This window comes from Magnolia sinica, chromosome 9 (genome assembly GCF_029962835.1).
Source record: "Magnolia sinica isolate HGM2019 chromosome 9, MsV1, whole genome shotgun sequence".
Classification (NCBI taxonomy): domain Eukaryota; kingdom Viridiplantae; phylum Streptophyta; class Magnoliopsida; order Magnoliales; family Magnoliaceae; genus Magnolia; species Magnolia sinica.
In genome coordinates this window covers 5,752,089-5,773,245 of record NC_080581.1, presented here as the reverse complement: position 1 = coordinate 5,773,245, position 21,157 = coordinate 5,752,089, and the positions used below count along the sequence as shown (strand labels likewise).

The 21,157-nt window shown below is 40.3% G+C and overlaps 1 protein-coding gene across 1 annotated transcript; it reads left to right on the top strand.

Annotated features, from left to right (window-relative positions):
* The first annotated feature begins 12,284 nt into the window (after window positions 1-12,284).
* LOC131256745 (stress-response A/B barrel domain-containing protein UP3-like) lies at window positions 12,285-19,074 on the top strand. The gene is made up of 2 exons (XM_058257771.1): window positions 12,285-12,995; window positions 18,880-19,074. The coding sequence occupies exon 1, from the start codon at window positions 12,327-12,329 to the stop codon at window positions 12,975-12,977; it is 651 nt and encodes a 216-aa protein (XP_058113754.1). The 5' UTR covers window positions 12,285-12,326; the 3' UTR covers window positions 12,978-12,995; window positions 18,880-19,074.
* Window positions 19,075-21,157: the final 2,083 nt, after the last annotated feature.

Sequence of the window (21,157 nt, the reverse complement as noted above, 5' to 3'; positions counted from 1 at the left end):
TCTCGACCCATGGGCCTTAGATACATCAAATGGGCCGTATCACATGGACCTTACATTCATCAAATGGGCTGCATTAATGGGCCTCACCAACGGGCCTTATGTACATTGCAATGGGCCATAACCCATGAGCCTTAGAATACATCAAAATGGGCCTAATCATATTATGTATCTCAAATGGACCACACCAATTGGGCCTCATGCATACCAAATGGGCCACACCCAAATATAAGTGGAGATAGTGATTTTTCCACAATTAAAGTTCCCAAAGCCCACCCTAACACTTATTTTCTATCCAATCTGGTCATAAGGTCATATAGACCTGGATTAAGAGGAAAACACATTTCCTAATAATCCAAACTTTTGTGACAACAAAGGATTTCAATGGTAGGGACTTAATCCCCACTACTATTTGCTATGTGGTCCACTTGATCCTAGATCTGCCTCATTCTTCAGCTCATGCCCAAAAATGAGCTTTCCAAATGGTTGGGAGGCTTGGATGCAACACATGCATCATGATGGACCCCATATAGATGGATAGCATGAATAAAGCACACACGTGTTGGGGGGTTTCCACCGTCCGCCTGGACGGTATGAAGAAAACACATACATTATAGTGGGCTCCACCGTCCGCCTGACGGTGGGAGACAAACACATACATCACTGTGGGTCCCATGTGGGACCCACCATAATGGTTATTTGCAATCCAATCTGTCCATGAGGTCATGCAGACCTGGACGCTGAAGAAAAACAAATTTCATCTTGATCCAAAACTTATTTGGACCCAAAAATGGGTTTCAATGGCAAACAGTTCAACCCCACTGTTTCCTCTGATGTGGGCCACCTGAGTCTTGGATGTGGCTGAAATTTGGAGGGGGCCCACTGATGGAGGTGGCCCACCATATGAATGGGTTGGATGGCAAATATACATCAGGGTGGGGCCCACCCGCCCGCTTAGTGCGCTGTCAGCGCCTCTGACACAGCAGCAGCAGCAATGCTGCTGTTGGCTTTATTTTTATTTTTATTTTTTTAAAAAACCTGATTTACCACGGTTTTCCATACGTGGGGCCCGCTTAAGCTGAATCCACCCTAGCCACTGGATTCCGTGGCCCGATACTGTCCAAAGGAGTCCAATATCCAGTATGATTTAGCTCAAGGTGGGTCCTACTCGATTTTTAATGGTAAAAATCAATATTTTCTATGCTATGGCCCACTAGAAAAATTGGATTAACATCATTTTTCGGCTCAACGCCTAAAATGAGCCATAGAAGGGAATGGACGGAGTGGATTGAATACTTATATCAAGGTGGGGCCTACACAAGCGGACCGCCCCAAAATCTTGTGAACCAAGCTAATATTTGTGTTTTCCCAAACCACGTCCAGCGTTCCTGGACGCTGGACGGTTGGATGGAACACATGCATTCGAGGTGGGCCACCACATGGAGGATGGTGTGGGTGCAACACATATAAGGTGGGCCCCACTTACAAATGGCTTGGGTAAAAGTCATGCCTCATGGTGGGGTCCATCCGGGTGGGCCGCAAGGCCACATCATCACATACAATAGGAACAAAGAAAATGAAAGAGAGAGGGAGAGAGAAAAAGAGTGGGACACACGTGTGATGGAGGGACCCCGACACTATGGGCCCTCCTTGCATTCAATGATACATCAAGTGGGTCCCAATACATGTGGGCCCACTAAAATAAAAATCAACGGTGGAGATCCTTTCTCCACCAAATGTAAGGTCTAGATGACCTCTTTACATGTAGGAAAATAAACATCATGATGGAGTCCATGGAGAATGGCCCCATCATGAAATGATCATGAGCATCAAGGTGGGCCATCGGCCACACCTAGAGTCCAAAGTGAGATCCATACCATCAATCGGTAGGCCTCACTTGGCCCTTCATCAAAAAAAGAAATCTAGGCCTAATAAAGCACCCACGGTTCGATCTTCTCGGTCCGTTGGAACGCCAATCTCCTTGTGTCTCATTTTGATGGAGAGGATGAGAAATAAATGGCTAGGACGATGGATTTTTGGGATGGAAATGTAGGCCACCAAAAAATCATTTTTTTCTCTCCATGGGAAGGCTTGGACGTGATTTTTTTTCTTGCTTGGGATAGAGTGTTGAGAAAGAGAGAGAGAGAAGAGGTTGTAAGGAGAGAGACTGATGGATGTGAGTAATGGGTAAGGTGATAGTGTACCTGACATGTAGTGATTGATTGATTGATGGGACATGTTGTAGAGATTCTCTTGGGATTGCAAACGCGCGACGTTTTCTTCGAAATAAACGCCGACCCACATCTTCCGGCCAGGGTATCGCATCGGTGCGTGAGTCGTGGCGTTGGAACCGCGGCGACGGTGCGGTCGCAATGATACAAGTCTCGGATTAAGCTGACTCAAATCTATGGGATTCGACTTACGGTCGCGCGCAAACGTCGATTATACGTCGCAGGTTGCCGAAATTTGATGGGAAAGATCGCGGGAGTCGACGGAACAGTATGGACTAGGATACGAGTCTTACAGTGGGGGGGACTTTCCACGAGGTCGAGCAGTGTGGGACCCACCATGATGTGTGTTAAACATCAACACCATTAGCCAGATGTGTCCCCGTCAGGCTATGGGATATTTTAAAAATCAACCGTATAAGGGGCTCAAGTGGGCCACATCATCTAAAACCATGTCTTCCCATGACTAAAACATATAAAAGCACTAGGTGGGGTCCACGTGAGTTTTGGATGTGGCTAAAACTTGGACTGACCCCTCATCCAAGTGGGACACATACAATGGATGGGCTGGATTTGTGAACCACATCTCAGTGGGCCCAATAAATGATTATGAATGTTTCAATGGGAGGTAACCCCTCTCAACTATTGTATGTGGTGTGGCCCACCCAAGTCGTAGATTGACTCTATTTTTAAGCCCATGGCCCACCATGGAATGATGAATTTGGCTGATGGTGTTGATGTTCAACACACATCACAGTAGGCTCACACTACTCGACCTCATGGGAAGTTCCTATGAGGTCGACTTCATACTATATTTCCCTATATATATGAAATGGTTCTATGCGGACGACCTCATGGGAACTTCCCATGAGGTCGAGCTGTGTGGGTGCCATCGTGATGTGTGTCGAACATCAACACCGTACATTTGATCGGTCCCCTTTACGTTATGGGATATCCCAAAGATCAGCCATATACGGACCTCAGGTAGGCCATGCCATCTAAAACCATGTGAAGGCATACCTAAAACATATAAAAGCACTTGGTGGAGCCCACCTAAATTTTGGATGCCTCTGAAACTTGTTATGACCCCTCATCCAAGTAGGACACACATAATAGATGGGCTGGATTTGTGAACTACATCTCAATGGGCCCAACAGATGATTATGAATGTTTTAATGGGAGGGTAACCCCTCTCAATTTTCGTATGTGGTGTGGCCCACAAAAGTCATGGATTGACTTGATTTTTAAGCCCGAGGCCCACCATGGAATGGTGCATCCGACTGATGGGGTAGATGTTGACACACATCATGGTGGGGCCCACACAGTTCGACCTCATGGGAAGTTCCCACCGGGTTGAGCGCATAGAACCATTTCCCATATATGTGTGTGTGTGTGTGTGTGTGTGTGTGTGTGTGTGTGTGGATATATGTATGTATGTGTGCGTGTATATATATGTATGTATGTATGTATGTATGTGTATATATATGGGAAAAGGTACTATGCGCTCGACCTCACGAGTCTGTCCCATGAGGTCGAGCTGTATGGGCCCCACCGTGATGCGTTTCGAACATCTATCCCATCAGTCAGATGCACCATTCCATCGTGGGCCTGGTTCTCAAAAATCAAGTCAATCCATGACTTTTGTGGGCCACACCACATACAGAAGTGGGGAGGGGCCGTGCACCATTAAAACATTCATAATCAGTTTTTTGGGCCCAACGAGATGTGGTTTACAAATCCAGCCCATCCATTATGTGTGTCCCACTTGGATGAGGGTTCAGACCAAGTTTCAACAACATTAAAAACTCAGGTGGGCCCCACCAAGTGCTTTTATATGTTTTAACAGTGTCTTCACATGATTTTAGATGGTATGGCCCACCTGAGTTCTGTATACGGCTGATTTTTGGGATATCCCATAATTTAGAGGGGACCCATCAAATGCATGGTGTTGATGGTCGACACGCATCACAGTGGGGCCCACACAGCTCGACCTCATGGGAGCTTATCGTAAGGTCGAGCGCATGGTACCTTTTCCCTATATATGTATGTATGTATGTATGTATGTATGTATGTAGGATTCTTGCTCTTGCTCTGGTGGTAGACTCTCTGGAGTTTCAACACCCGGTCAAGGGTTCGAGTAGTGAAAGCCCACTACAGCATGAGTGTGTGGGGTGTGTGTGCGTGTGTAAAAAAAAAAGAAAAGAAGTAGGCATGTATGTATGTATGCATGTTTTTGTGTGCCAGGTAGTTTAGAAAGGGCCTTGGCAGGCTTATGCAGCTTGGAGGCTGGCTTAGTCCATTCAACCAAAAATAAATTAAAAATGATGAATTTTATCTAATGAAAGGTGGTGAAATAAACTATCCTAAAAAAATATTAGGTGTGGAATGTTAAAGAAAACTTTTTAGGTGGTTTTATCTAATTAGGATAAAATAAGGTGACATTTCATAAAAATCTCTATAGAAATCTATTCATTTGACCTATTCAATCTATAATTTAGAAACATGAAACATTGACACAAGTCAGTTGTGTCGTGTTGAATCGAAGACTTGGGTGAGTTTCTTGATTTTTAATAGTATTATCATGTGTTTTTCTTCTTATATATATATATATGTATATATATATATATATCATTTAAGATTTAAAGATATATACAAATACCATACACATGATATGATCATGTTGCACTACCAAAAAAATGGACAAAGCTATTAGTTTTAGCCATCGAACACGCTGACAGCTAAAATCATTGCCCTCAGCCATCGAAAACGCTAACAGTTTTAACCATTGACGAGGCCGATGGTTTAAATCCGTCAGCGAGCAACGGCCATCATCATAGAATTTTCCCAACGGATCGTTTGACGGCTTTTAGCCATTGGGGAAGGTCATTGCCGACGGCCCGTCGGTGTTACCCTATTTTTTAGTAGTATTGTGGCAGTCTTATAAAATAATAGTAAAAGCATAACTAAAACTGGAGCAAAAGAAAAGAGACTTCAAGGCTTCAAGTCACATAGAATTCCTTGCTTTTGGAAAGTATTTGTTCCCCACTATGAATTGAAATCAAGTCTATTTATCCAAGTTACCGACAATCTTAAAGTCATGAGAAAGATTTTCACCTTCTCTATTTAATTTAAAGAATTATTGTATTTCTTACCAATCTTTTTTATCAGCATGAATTGTATATTTGGAAATTTTTTAAGATTTCATCTTTATTTCTTAAGAAGTATAAACAATTATATTTATTGTAATCATTTATAAAAGTTCTAAAAAATATATTTTTTCCTTCTTGAGTTGAGGTATTATCCATGCCAATGATATCAGTGTGTATATATAGCACCTCGGGTTTTCAGGGGGCCGTGTAGGAACTCAGTGCTCAAATTCCTAGGTGGGTGTCTTAATTGGCTTCAGATTTTAATTACATTTGGATGATTTCATAAACAATGGAGAGTTTAGCAGGGCATGTAGCATAAGAAAGTCATAAAACAGTATCAACTGCCACCAAATATAAAAGTATCTAAACCACAAATTCAAAATCATCTAAATAGGGAACTAGTTCCATCCATACATGACCCAAAGTGACTAGAGCCCTGACCCATATCCCGCGGTAGCCCGAACTCAGACTAGAAGGATCCGCCGAAAGTCTGGAAGCAGAGAAGCTCCTCTACCTCATTTATGCTTACCTCACTCACCTCATCGAGCTCTACCTCACTTGCATCTAATAACATATCTGGTTGGTGTTTTAAAACACCGTTCCAGAGTGGGAGTGAGTAGCTAACTAAGTGAGGGCCATTAGCCATAAGTTACATCAAATAACAATTCCATGATGAATTTAATGAAAAGTACACATTCATAAATCACTAACTAGTCTTTGTCAATGCATATGCATGAATTGTGTATGATCCATGACCTCACCCATAATACTCCCTCTAGCGACTTCGTCTTACGGTCGCGCATGACCAACATTCTCTCATTGCGACCTCAACTGCCAAGTCGCCAAATCTTAGCTAATGCGATATATAAATAATGTTAGCCGAGTATTTAGTTAATTCCGTTTATCCAACAGGTTGGGAAAACTGGTACACCCCGACGATATCAATGCCCTCATCCATTTGCAAGGCCCAGACCCCTCAATGCGCAAGGCCAGGACCTCGTGATCTTTGATCCCATCGGGGTCCCTACCCCCAATTGCAAGCACGTGGAGAGTGTTGGGAAGCGAGATCGCTTGCGGTCACTACAGGGAGGCTCGTCACCCCAGCGTAGGCCGACAGCTCGGACATAGTGTCCTATTCCACCATGCCCGGCTCATAAGACTTTAGATCAATTTCTAGTTGTTGTCAATGGGCGTCAGTGGGCAAGGGGTGTTCCATGTTCCAAATACGCGTGAGCAAATATGGTTAACAAACATGGTTGGTCAGTTGGTAGACCCAACCACCCAAACTTAGGCGAGCACGTATCGTACGACATCGGGTGAAAGTAACCTATGTAGTCCCACTACTGTCATGCATATGAGTTTACCCAAATTGGTCAGTCTAGTCTCGGGATGGCCTAACCGACAGGGCTGCCCTCATAATTTATAGGTTCTTGACCAACCCAAACAAAAAGGCTTCAATTCTTAACATATTAAAATAGTCATGATTTCTCATCAAATATTCATATAATATAACACACAAGTAGTCAAGACATAATTTTTAGAATATTAAAATGAATGCAAACTACCCCTAGTAGAAAAAATTAGACATACATGTACATGGAATTGCATTTTTTTCTAAGAGACAAAAATTTCATTTGTCATTCACAATACAGGAAATGCAGACATACAAAAGTATAAAAAATCATGTTGGAAATCAAACGCAAGGGTGAACATGCAGCAAAATTTCCAAGCCTAAACACCGTTTAGATTGATCAAACATCAATTTATTTTTGCATGCATGTTAGGCATACACATCAAACAAGTTCCTAGATAGAATCTCCTAAAATCTACACATACATATCAATGTAGTATCCAAAATCATTAAGTTCATCGTACAATTGGTAAATTGTCACCTAAGGATAATAGTCCGCACTTTTGTAATGAATCGCCTGACTCAAAGCGCTCCTACGATTATGGTTATAGGGAAAATTCACCAAAGCCTAATATAATCATACGAACCATTGTAAGGATTAGAAAACCTAACCCAAAATACTAAATTAGAGAGTATAATCTATTACTTATCTTCAATTACTGACAAGAGAACTTCACAAAGGGTCCATGAGTAACAAGGTGGCTATAGAGGGGGATGTGAGGGTGAAGGTACATATATCATCATACTTCCAAGCATCCCTCTCTCTTTCTCCTCTTTTTCTTCTCTTTCTCTCTTTCTTTCTTCTAGGGTAAATTCGTATGGGGAGAAGGGTGCTCAAATGAAGCCCTTATATAGTGTCAGATTTGGTGTAAATGGCCCCAAAGGATAAGTTTTTACTATACTAGTCCAATAGGAGAGTCTTTCTAACCTCTAAGGCCCACTATGGGGTGTACATGTCGATATACACTGTAGGATAGTTAGCCCTAATGATGATCTACGTATGAACATGATCGGCTCGCCATTTGGATGCGCCGATCGACAGATATGATTAGAAGTCTGTTTAACGGTCACCGATGGTCGATCGGGGCTATGACTATATGGATGTGTGTAGGAAAATATCCTCGAATATGAGTAGGAAAATATTCTTACTCCACATGTGAAGTTTAGTCATAAACTAATGGTCTAAAATTCTCAACTTTGCATAAGAGTAGACGACTCAATTCACTTAAGTTTCAGCTTCTTCCTTTAGGGTATTTGCACTTCTCATGCACTCGTTCTTTGGTTCAAGTTGAGTAGTTCTGAATACTACCTAGGTCCGACTCCCGTGATGGACGTCGAGCCCAGTAAGACAGACATTATTTTATAGTTTTGGAACTAGTGGCCCACTAACAAGCAGTTTAGAGCTTGTTCAAAAAATCGGGACATTTTTGGAATGAATTAGGTATTGAGATTTCTCGTGGGTAATGATTAGGGTTTGGATTAACTATGTTCATAGTATGGCCTATTAATAACTAGTAAAAGTGGAGATTTGGTCATGATTACTCTAAACCGTCGGTTTTAGATTAAAGGAATAACGGGGTTGATTTGGTCTATTACTCAAGATCCGAGCCTTATCTGACTCGGCTTTGGTTAGATCTTTAATTTAGTTATGATTATCTTGATTAGTTAGAGACGGGTCGGTTAGATTTGGGCCCTATGTGAGTAAATCATGGGGCTAAACTTGATATTCATGATCGGGTGGATTCGTTGGCTTCCTACGGTTGATTAATTGGACTTGTGCGGTTCTTTACTTGTACCACCCGTGTATAAACTAACATTAAATGCTAATGGTCAGTAAGTGATAATATAAGTTAATTACATAAAAAAAATTCAAGGATTTTTTTTTGAAAATCCAAAATAGTGAAAATCCAGGACGTTACAGTATAATTTCTAGCAACTTGGAATCGCTCTCCACCTTACTAAAAAAAGTTCATTAGTTATCCAAGTGTGGAGAAAAATCTTACATTTTTCTACCTTGTCATTAATGCATCTAGGATTTAGTCTTAATTTCATCATTATAACATGCTTCTAAAGTCTACATGACCTAACCTATCATACCATAATGAAAAGGAATCAACCATATAAATAGAAGAAACAATTTCATTATCAATATTAAATTTAAATATGCCATCATTGCATATATTTTAACAGCAAATACTCTCTCTTAGTTACAATGAACTTATTAGACTCGAAAATCAATTTAAAACCATGCTTGCTAAGCAAACTTGCCTAAATAAGTTTCTTCTAATTTTCCAATACAAAAGAGTACATCAATGAAGGTGAGAGATTTCTTGAAGCCTAGTTTTGTTAGTATACTTATTTGAGCACCTATTTGTCACTCACATGGGTTAGTGTGTTATTTAATCAATTAAGCCCTTTGAAGCTTAGCACCGAAGACACATGAAGACATAGAATATCAAGGAGTAAAGGAAAATGAAAATCGAGGTGCCTTGGTGTTGGTGACCTAACCTTATACCCAAAATAGCCTAACTTCTAGATGATCTGCTCTTAAATAGGTAGACCTTTGTTTGATAATCATTTAACCTTAAGAGCTTTATTGGAACATACTTAGATAGGTTATAGAAGTTTAGAGCCGTTGTAAATCATATGGCCCAAAAATAACAGAACTCTGCGTGAGTTCGGTCGATCCTCGATCGATCGAGCAAATCCTCGATTAATCTCGATTGATCAAACTCGCTTAAAAGTTCCCAACGAGCTAAACATGAAAATCTAGAATTACTTGGATCTATCAACACTAACTGTTATTTGTCCAATTTTCTAATCGTTGCAACTTGTAGGTTATATAAAGGGTATTTGTATTTGAGTTTTTTGATGTGCTTTGGTGCCATTAGAGCTTAAGTGATTTTTCACTTTTAATCCCTTTCTTAAGCCTCTAAACCTATGAGATTTAAGTAATATTCTTTAAGATTTACCACTCTAATAAGGTTTCAAATCTCTATTATGAGGATGCACTTGATCTCCACCATTTTTTAGAGAATAGATACAATCCCATAGGTAAATCCTTAGTTTATTAATCTCTAGAATATCCATTTAGGTGAATCTCCATTGAAAAACAATTATACCTTTAGTTATTGGAGATTTCACCTACCACCTTGGTCACCTCATAGGTACATTGCATGCAAGGTGTTTGATCATGGAGTTGAACCATTTACATTAATGATTACGAAAAAAAAACGAGATGCTGATTCAAGCATGAGAGAGTATTGAAGAAGCATCTCAAGAAGGCGTAATAATAAGGCTCAATCCAACCACTAAGGGTTAATTTTATAGTCCATGTGTACTCATTCCTTATGTAGAGATTGAGAGAGAGTTTGTGATCCAAACTCGAATAATTTCTTATGTGCGATAAAATTCATTGGATAGAGGTACGTATGTGTTAGTCTCCGTAGGAGCCTCCAGTAGTAAAAAAAACATAGGTCATTATATTAGAACCGTAGTGATCATTGGTTAGCTGATAGAAAATCAACTTAGTCTTCGAGGAAGCCACCGACATGAGTGAAAACATATTCCATAAATACGGGTGAGTAAGTGTAAGTTTTGTGTAAGAACGTCACCAATACAAGTGTGTACATGGTCCACCAACACGGGTGTGTATATATATGTAAGTTAGTGGTGAGTTTATTAGAAACCATTGTAAGAGTGTTAGAGGTGAACTTGATTTAAAATATTCGAGATGGTAAAATTGGTACACTCAAGGAGAGCACACCCGCCGAGAGTGGAGTAGGCAAGTAGCCGAACCACTATATATGTTTGTGTTTACGATTGTCATTTATGTACACTTCTATTTATGATTATGAGTTTAATTGTTTAAATGCAATCTAAATCATTCATAAAGTGGCCCAAATTAATGTTCATAAAGTTATTACCAGTAGGTTAAACTGAAAGAATAAGAATATTAGCCTGATCCAAAACTTCTACAGCCTCATGAATTTTTCAACTATGAGAGTACAATATTCATTGTTTTAATTGTGTGGCCCACTTGAGCTTTGGATTTGTCTCATTTTTGGGCTCATGTCATAAAATGATTTGGTAAAACATGTGAATGCGATTGATTTCTCACAAACACCATACGTATATGCAATTTTATCCCTTTAAAAATCTAAAAAGGCAGTCAGACCCAAAAAAGTAATATATCTAAAAAGATTGCCTTTTGCCGCACTTCAATACGACGAGGCCATTTTAGTCCAAATCCCTGGTTTCTTCCGACTCATACTTGAAGCGGATTGCGTCCTGCACCTGCATGGACGGAGTCAGTCCAGGCATGGCTCTATGGGCTCCACCGTCATCTATAGATTTTATCCATGCTGTTCATTCATTTTTTTCGGATATTTAAACGCATGTTCTAAAAAACAAGGCAGATCCAAGGGTTAAGTTGACCACACCACTGGAAGCAACAGTGATAAGAGACCCACCGTTAAAACCTTCCTAGGCCCATCATGACATTTACTTTTCATCCAACCTGTTCATAAAGTCACAAAAAACATTAGATGAAGGGAAAACACAAATTTCATCTCGATTCCAAAACTTATGTCCCCCCCTAAAGTTTTTAATGGTGCACGTTTAATCCCTGTGTGGTCCACTTCAGCCTTGGATTTACCTTAAGCAACTTTTTTTTATCTCGTATCTTAAAATGGTCCGGAAATTGAATGAACGGCGTGGATAAAACCTATACATGACGGTGGGACCCACAGAGCGCCTGTTCTGGACCGACGCAATCCGCATCCGAACAAACTGCGGTACGCTGAGAAGCAAGGCTGTAGAATAAGCTTATCTCATAAGTCATATCTTTATTATTATTTTCTTCCGACTCATATTCATATCGCTGCTACTTAATAAATGTTTTGTTGGCTGTCAACTACCTAATAAATGTACCTGATGGCTGATAAGCATGCCATCCAACGGTTATAACGAGATCCAGAGCTGTGATGCGGGCCCCACATTCCGCCCCAACCAATCGCTAGAAATGAAAAAGTGCATACAGCAAAGATGCGAGTCACGTAACGCGTACTCATTGCCTATGTGCCAAAGACCGTGTATGTCGCAATAAAATGAGGCCCACAAATTGAGTATTAAGATAATCTCGACCGTCTATCTTACGTAATCAGTACTGTAACTGCAACCGTAAGAAACTTACGATGAAAAGATGATTTTGACAGTAAATATCAGTAGATTAATTTAAAAACAATGCAAAAAAATTTCTCTATGTCTCGGATTCAACTCTGAAAATCGAAGGTTGGAATTATCCTGCAAGGAAAATACTGGAAATTAGATTAATTAAAATATTAAAGATAATGTCAACGGTCCAAACATAGCACGTGGGCTATATTGAAAGGAGACACACGGGGGATTCTGTGTCGCGACGGACAAAAACGAGCTCTAGTACTACTCTGCTTTATATACTAGATGTTCGCTTGTCTTACTCTCCCATCTCGCCTTCTCCTCTCTCTCTCTCTCTCTCTCTCTCTCTCTCTCTCCGTTGAGATGTCGTCACAAACCGTCGAACACCTCGTCCTCTTCCGTGTAAAACCCAACACCCACCCGTCAAAGATCGACGACATGATTTCCGGCCTCAACTCCCTGTCCTCGCTTCCTTCTGTCGTATACATGACCGCAGTCCCCATCTCCAGGAGCCAATCTCATCCCTTCAATTTCACTCACGTCGTCCATGGCCGTTTCAAGACGAAATCCGACCTCGATTCCTACGCTGCGCACCGGGCGCACCGTAAAGTCGCCAAGCTGTCATTCCTCCCTATCTGCGACGAGTACCTGATCGCAGACTGGGTTTCCGAAATCGACGGCCCAGCCGTCCCCCGGCCTGGATCGACGCTCCGAATCACGCTTCTGAAGCCAAAGGAAGGGCTGGGGGATGGATCAAAGAAGCAGATCCTGAACGTTGTTGGAGGGATCAGAAACTCATTCCCAGAGATTGATCAGGTTAGCTTCGGTGAGAACTTCTCGACGATTGGGCACAACGGGTTTACGGTCGGATCGATCTCGATCTTCTCCGGACCCAAGGAGATTGACGTTCTGGATTCAACGGTGGAGATGCAGAAAGTAAAAGCTAGAGCTTTGGTGGAGAGCGTTGTCGTCGTGGATTACGAGATTCCGCCGCTGGCGCCGTCGAAACTTTGATCGGATAAAGATGAAAAGGTTCATTTGCTTTCATTTGCATTTCTTTTTTCTCTTTGTATCAGTTTTTTTTCCAATTCTGACATGCGGGTCTCATTGTTCTTTAATCCAGACCGTTGATCTATTGTGTCCCACCGTGGACGGCCTATAGCCTAAAACTCTCATTGTTAATTAAGGAGAAATAGCCTTTTCATTTTTCCCACAAGTAGACGGCTAATAACGGGAATACAACAGTCGCATGTAACTGAAAAGCGAAATAATTGTGGCTTTAGACGCTGCCTTTTACCCAGCGTGATTTGGCGACGTCCCAAAACCTTTCGTTACGAAGTTGGGCTTTAGGATGAAATTGCCCCCGTTTTTTTTTTTTTTTTTTTGGGAAAGTGGGGTTTATTTTTGCAAAAGTGAGTAGAAAGTTGTTTAAATTAGGGATATTTTTTACTTTTGGATTAGTCTGTGCAAATAAAAGTCTACTCGGATACTTAGGTTTTTTTTTTATTTCTTTGTGTACAGTGAAAAAAGGTGGGTAGTACGTTGGGCCTATACGATACAAAAGACCAGTTCTCGCTGCTCATAGACGGACATACGGTCCAGGCAAGGCCTCTGTGGGACCCACTGTGATTTATGGGTTTTATCCACACCGTCCATCCATTTTGACGGATCATTTTAGATTATGGACCTAAAAATGAGAAAGATCAAAGCCTGAGTGGACCACATAGTGGGGATTGAACAGGTTGTATGGCAAATTAACATCATTTAGGGAGGTTTCAACGGTGGGCGTTATCACTGCTGCTTCCTTTGGTGTGGTCCACGGAGCCTTGGATATGCCTTATATTTGGGATCATTTTCTATAATAATCTTTAAAAATGGATGGACAGCGTGGATAAAACCCATACATCACTGTGGCCCCACAGAGCCACTGCATGGACCGAGTCCGTTCGGGCATGGGCAGGACGCAGTCCGCGACTTAAAAAAAATAAATAAAAAAAATGTATCTTCATCTTCATCTGTATCCGGATTCGGATTGCCTGCTGTCGGAAGTCGTGTGCTTGTTGTGAGAAATCACCTTGTCCGTCCGTTTTGACAGCTGTTTTAAGACATTAGCCCGAGATAAATAAAAAAAACTCTTGTGGTCCTAGCGACACGAAACAATGGAGATTTAACGTCCACTGTTAAAACATTCACGAGGCCGGCAACAGGAATCAGGATGTTTTTAAAATAAAAATAAAAAAAGTGATGACCTTATGAAAGGTTTGGACGGCATGTAAACATCACGGTAGACACCAGAAGCTTTCAACGTTCGGCGTTTCCCTCTCACTTTTTCCTACGGCGTAGTACACTTGAATTTTGAATATGCATTGGAACATGAGCTGTCAAGAGGACGTAGATTTCTCATGCCCGGACGCGGATTAGCTACTTACAGGTTTACAGGTTGAGGTCGCTGACGAAGTGACGTCACCATGTTATGTGAACCCTAGGCAATGATGAAAGAATGTGTAGATCCAAAGCTCGAGTGTACTGACGTAGAAAACGGTGGGAAGAGTGACATGCACAGTTGAAATCCTCCTAAGGTCCACCATCATGTTTATTTGATATCTAACCTGTTCGTGCGTAAACGCAGATATTTAAGATGGGCAAAGACAAATATCATCTTGATCGAAAATTTTGTGTCCTTTAGAAGTTTTTAATGGTGGGCGACACTCTCTCTACTGTTTTCTGTGGTGGGGTCCACTCGCGCTTTGGATCTCAGTCATTCTTTGTATCTTGCTCTAACATGATCTCTCCAAATGGATGAACCGTGTATACAAAACATACATCATGGTGGGGTTACAGAAGTTGGTGACGTCACTTTAGTAGCGAGCCTCGCTACTCAACCTGTCAGTAGTAGCTAATCCGCGTCCCTCATGGCCCCCACCTAAGTTCCTCGTATGCAATCCGCGTCCCTGGAATCCGCTGATATGAGAGAGTTTTTGGCGGAGAGAACTGGACAGATGCACATCCAGCCGTCTCTTTCCTCCCACGTGTAAGTTATGTAATATCCCAGCCATGTAAAAGGTTGGGCAGCCCTTTCTGACAAGTTGGTATGAAAATAATTCCAGTCTCCCAATTGGGTGGGCCACATCGTGAAAATCTATCGAGAGCCGATGGAAAGACTCAGTGTACAGTTGTGGTCCACCCAATGAGTGAACGGTCTAATTTTCATATTAGGATTCACCATGGTGTGGCCCACCTCTTTCACCGCTCGGATATTCTAAAAAATGACACGTAGGCAGAAAAATGTCTATCATATACCGCCGAGGCAAATGACCCCACAGTGCAACTCAGCAGACCGAAGGTCTGCGTCTACAGAAGTGTACCCGACTTGTCAAAACTTAAAACACGTGGATACTCTGCAAAGACGTCAGCCGTTTATCTTATAATTTTATTTGTTTGTTTCTGTGTGATCATGGAACCTTAGATAATGCAAATGATTGAAGGATTTTTTTCCGCAAAACAAAATCATCACATGCAAGCCCTATCTTTTCCGTCAATGTTTCATGTGTATTGGACATCTGAGCCGTTGAAGAAGGTCACCTGGGATAAATATCAGGCCTATCCACTCATTGGGTGAGTCAGACTCTTTATTTCCATGGTGTGGTCCACCTAGCTAGTGAACCAATCTGATTTTTGCAACTGGTGATCTCCATGATGTGGCCTGCTTTTTGAACGGCTCAAATGTCCAAACAGGCCTTTCACTGGCAGGGTTGCATATGATCAGTAGCATCCTATGTATGCTGCTGATCAAGTGCTGAATTTCACACAGCACTTGTTGAGGGGAGGAGGTTCTATGGAGCCCACCCTAAATAATGCATGTATTACATCAAATCCATCCGTCAGTTGTGCCAGCTCATGTGAGCTTCATTACTAGAAACACCTTTGTGTGGCCTACCAAGATGGGAACATGTCACATGTGGACAAGTCTTCTTTTAATTCATTGCGTTGATTTTTTTATTTATTTAAATTTTTTATTTTAGAGGTTTTCAAGTTGAAGCTTTTCTTAGAGCGGTATTGAGAAAATTTCACTAAAAATAAAAAGGCCTGTATATAAGAAGTCTTTTTGTGGCAATTCCTCGGTTTAAAAATTTCTGGGAAGTATCCAAATCTCTCTCTCTCTCTCTCACTCTCTCTCCATATTTATATCCCGACTGTGATGTGTGTTAGGCATCCACGCCATGCATTTGGCGGGTTTCCTTTAGATTACGGGATGTGCCAAAAATCGGTCGCATTTGACATTCAAGTGGGCTATACTACTTGAAACCACCTAAAATCATGTCTAAAACATCTAAGTGCACTTGGTGGGGTGAGACTTGAGTTTTGAAATGGCCTGAAATTTGGTGTGACTTCTCGTCCAAGTGAGACACACACAATGGATCAGTGTGCCCTATAAGCAATTAGGAAGATTTCAATGGATGCACATTAACTCTCAACAATTTTCTATGGTGCAGCCCACCTAAGTCATGGATTAGCCTGATTTTTCAGCCCATGCCTACTATGGAAGGTTGCGTCTAATTAATGGTGTGGATGTTTGACACACATAACGATGGAACCTATAGAGCTCGACCTTATATACATACATGTATATGGGAAATGGTACTATGAGGTCGAGCTGTGTGGGCCCAACTGTGGTGTACGTCAAACATCAACACCATGCATTTGATGGGTACCCTTTAGGTTATAGGATATCCCAAAAATCAGCCATATACGGAACTTAAGTGGGCCATACCATCTAAAACCATGTGAAGACATGCCTAAAACATATAAAAGCAAATTGGTGGGGCCCACCTGAGTTTTGGATGCGGCTGAAACTTGGTCCGACCCCTCATCCAAGTGGGACACACACAATTGATGGACTGGATTTGTAAACCACATCTTAGTGGGCCCAATAAATAATCATGAATGTTTTAATGGGAGGGTAACCTCTCTCAACAATTGTATGTAGTGTGGCCCACCCAAGTCATGGATTGACTTGATTTTTAAGCCCACTTCCCACCATGAAATGTTGCATCTAGCTGATGGGGTAGATGTTGAACACATCACGGTGGGGCCCACACAACTCGACCTCATAGTACCATTTCCATATATATATATATATATATATATAGGGAGAGAGAGAGAGAGAGAGAGAGAGAGAGAGAGAGAGAGAGAGAGAGAGAGAGAGAGAGAGAGAGAGTGGCATGCTCACCTGCGCACCTACGCACGTGCATACCTTTACACATGTGTTATGGGCGTCTAATTCGAACGGTCCATGTGATGTGGAATCCCATGAAACCCCAAGGGACAAATTTTCACCCTGATCTAAATTCCAGTGGGCCATAGCAAAGAGAAATGCAAATCATGGGAGGAAACTATTTTCATTTTCATGGCCCACCAAAGTTTTGGATCAAAGTAAAAATTGGGCCCGAGGGTTTTCATGAGGTGCTACTTCACGTGGACCGTTTAGATTTTGGAATCACATCACATGTGATGAGTTCTCAGAAAAGTTCACACGAGTTTCTTGTGAATTAGTGTGCAGCTGAGCGTGCGCGCGCGCACACACACACACACACACATATATATATATATATATATTAAGGTTGACCTTGTTGGAAACTTCCCATGAGGTAGAGTTGTGTGGGCCCCACCGTCCATTTGATGAGCCCCCTTTAGGTTATGGGATATTACAAAAATCAGTCATATATGGAATTCAGGTGGGCCATACCATCTAAAACCATGTGAAGACATGCCTAAAACATATAAAAGCACTTGGCGGGGCCCACCTGAGTTTTGGATGTGGTTGAAACTTAGTCTGACCCCTCATCCAAGTGGAACAAACACAATGGATGGGCTGGATTTGTGAACCAGATCTTAGCGGGCCCAATAAATGATAATGAATGTTTTAATGGGAGGGTAACCCCGCTCAATTGTTGTATGTGGTGTGGACCACTCAAGTCATGGATTGACTTGATTTTTAAGCCCATGGCCGACCATGGAATGGTGCATCTGGCTGATGGGGTAGATGTTCGATACATATTACAGTGGGGCCTAGACATTATGGGAAGTTCCCATGAGGTCGACCTTACGATAGTACCATTTCCACACACACACACACACACACACACACATATAACATGAGTAGATATTGGACATTCTTACCTCTGCAATTAACTTTCCTTAAGTATAAAGACCTTCAAATCTTGAAAGGACATGAAAAACATTTTAAAGTGAGAGAAGTCTTTTGAAACTAAAAATTATGGTTGTTATTGTCAGTTAAATAGATCAAATTTCATGTATAAAAGGCCACTTAAATTTTATGGTTAGAAATAAATTATTTTGTGAGTAGCTCGCTTCCCTTTTCTCTGCACATAGTCGACCCTGCAATACTATTAAGGAGCCGCACAAACTCGTGGTCAACCCCATAAAAGAAGAAGTTATAATTAGGAAAGAATTCTAAAAAAATTCACCATAATCACTAAAAATTTCAAAATAGTCAAGAATCTTGATCAACTACCAACAATAATAATTAAGAAAGTTTTTAAAAAAAGGTTTAGGCCAAAATCAAGTTAGATGTTATAGTTGTAGAAAATACTAACATTATACAAAGTATTGTAGATTCAATGGAAAAAATTATACTACTGAAGATAAGCAAAGAAATGGTGAAAAGAATATAAAAGAAGTCTTTTATCGAAGCAAGCTTCAAAATCGAGTGCACACAAGTAATATATAGATTCATAATACTCAAATCACGACTTTAAGATGTCTCTTTACTAATAAAGAGCAGATGAGGAGTGCATCGGGTCTTATCACTGGGGAACACCTCTCTTGAAGTTAAATGCAAGAATAACATCGAGATTCAAATGAGAATACAGAGCTTCTTTTTAATGTCTTGCAGGTGTAAAAGCTATGGAGGAATCTCATATTCGTAGGACAACTTGTAAATCAACCCATAAAGTTATATTCGGTGATCGAAGATGTGAAATGTTATCGAAGGATGATTGTAGGATCATTGCTCATAAAATGAAATGGGCTGATTATTTGTACTTATAGTGAAATTATCTTATAAGAATTCCTCATTTGAAGTTGTCAATTTGTGTTTTGTGAAATTGAGTCACTGCAACCTTTAAACATTTAGCGACTCCAGGAAACAGACTCATTATTGAAATGCTAGCTATAAAGTACAATGAAAATCATATGTGCGAGGCATATGGATTTATAAAGGTAATGCATCATCCTTTTATACGGACTTTCACCACAATGCATTATTCACTTGAAGTGGTCCATAGTAATATTTAGGGATCAAGCTCAATAGATTCACAAACACATTTAAGGTACTAACATTATTCATTAATGTATTCTTATGCTATATTTGGATATATTTTTTTCATTAAAGAACTAAGTACTTGAACAATTTAAAGATTTTAAAATACTTTGCAATGTTGTTGGAGTTATGATGAATAAAATTATCAAAAATTTATTAGGCTGAATTATGGTTACGGCATACTTGATTAATCAATGCTATTGCAATTGGGTGTAAAAGTCTCACATCAAATTCTCTATGGTAATAAGCCAGATTTAATGCATTTATAAGTGTTTGCATTCGAGCTTATATGAAGCATAGTGATGAAAATTGTGAAAAACTTGAAAAGAATGTTATAAAGTGTATTTTTTTTTTTTTCTATATAGATATTCATTTAAGAAAAATGTATATCGGTGTTATGATCCAAGAGTTGTGATATGAAATTTGATGAGAATTAATAATTAAATTAAACTTCAAATAGCAAGGTGGAGTCTCCAGAACCTTTACTAGAGGCTAAGATAAATATAGAACACTTTATTTTACAATCATTTAAGTTAGTAGAAAGATGTCAATAAACTAAATTAAAGAAAAATGAGGTTATGACCTTGTTAAATAGTGATTTAGAGTGACTGCATCATATTTATAAAATGTTTCATCTTAAAAGACTTTTAGATTACACTATACTTATATGATGTAGATTATGGATTCCAATGAGTTAAAACCTTTGAAGAAATTTTTTGATGTTCTTTAATGGCAGTAAGTTGTGGAGGAAGCTGTGTGCACTGAAAAAGAATGATACATGCACTTAGTTGAGCTTTTAGAGCAAAAAAGCCATTAGTTACAAGTGGATAAATAAAATAAAATGAATGGCTACAGGTGAAGTAGAGTGTTGCAAGGTGCATTTGAAAGTTATCTTTTGGGTAGACCGTAATTTATAATCAATAAATTAGACTTGAGAGAGAGCTACATCATGAACAAGCTAAGGCCATCATTACCTTGAGAAGTGGAAAAGAGGTCGATAACAAGATAATGCAACTGGTAGAAATACCAGAGGATGAGCCACTGTCTCAAGAAAATGATGAACCGGCTATGGTTCAAGAGCCGCAACAGCAAAAGGATAAAGAGACTAAGTCATATGAGCCTCCAGTTCCGTTCTCATCTAGACTTTGGAATCGAACTATCCCCATGAAATATCAAGAGGTGTTGGATGTGCTCCAAAAGGTTATTGTCAATATTCCTCTGCTTGATGCCATTAGACAAATTCCATCATATGCTAAATATCTCAAGAACTTGTGCACTGTAAAGAGGAAATTAAATGTGCACAAAAAGGCTTCCTTACTGAAAAAGTAAGCGCTATCATTCAACAAAGGGCTGTACCCAAATGCAAAGACCCGTGAAGTCCCACTATTCCTTGTATTATTGGAAATTTTCAAACTGAGCATGCTTTGCTAGATTTGGGTGCAAGTGTCAACTTAGTACCTTATTCAGTTTACAAATAAATGGGGTTAGGCGAGCTTAAACCAACCACGATTATACTCCAACTCGCTGACCGCTCTATTAAGGTACTAAGGAGAATTTTAGAGGACGTGCTAGTTCAAGTGGAGAAATTCTACTTCCCCATGGATTTTATTGTACTAGACACTGAACCATGTGTAAATGCTAGTGCTTAAGTTTCCATCACTTTAGGTTGCCCATTCTTAGCAACTTCAAATGCAATCATAAATTGCAGGAATGGAATGATGAACTTGTCTTTTGGTAACATGACTCTAGAGCTAAGTATTTTCAATCTATGTAAGCAGCCCATTGATAATAATGAGATCCATGAGCTGAATTTCATGGACTGCTTGATAGAAGAAGAGGAATTAGAACCTAG

What these genes read in the sequence shown, in the direction of transcription:
- LOC131256745 (XM_058257771.1), top strand. Translation starts at nt 12,327, where the DNA reads ATGTCGTCACAAACCGTCGAACACCTCGTCCTCTTCCGTGTAAAACCC.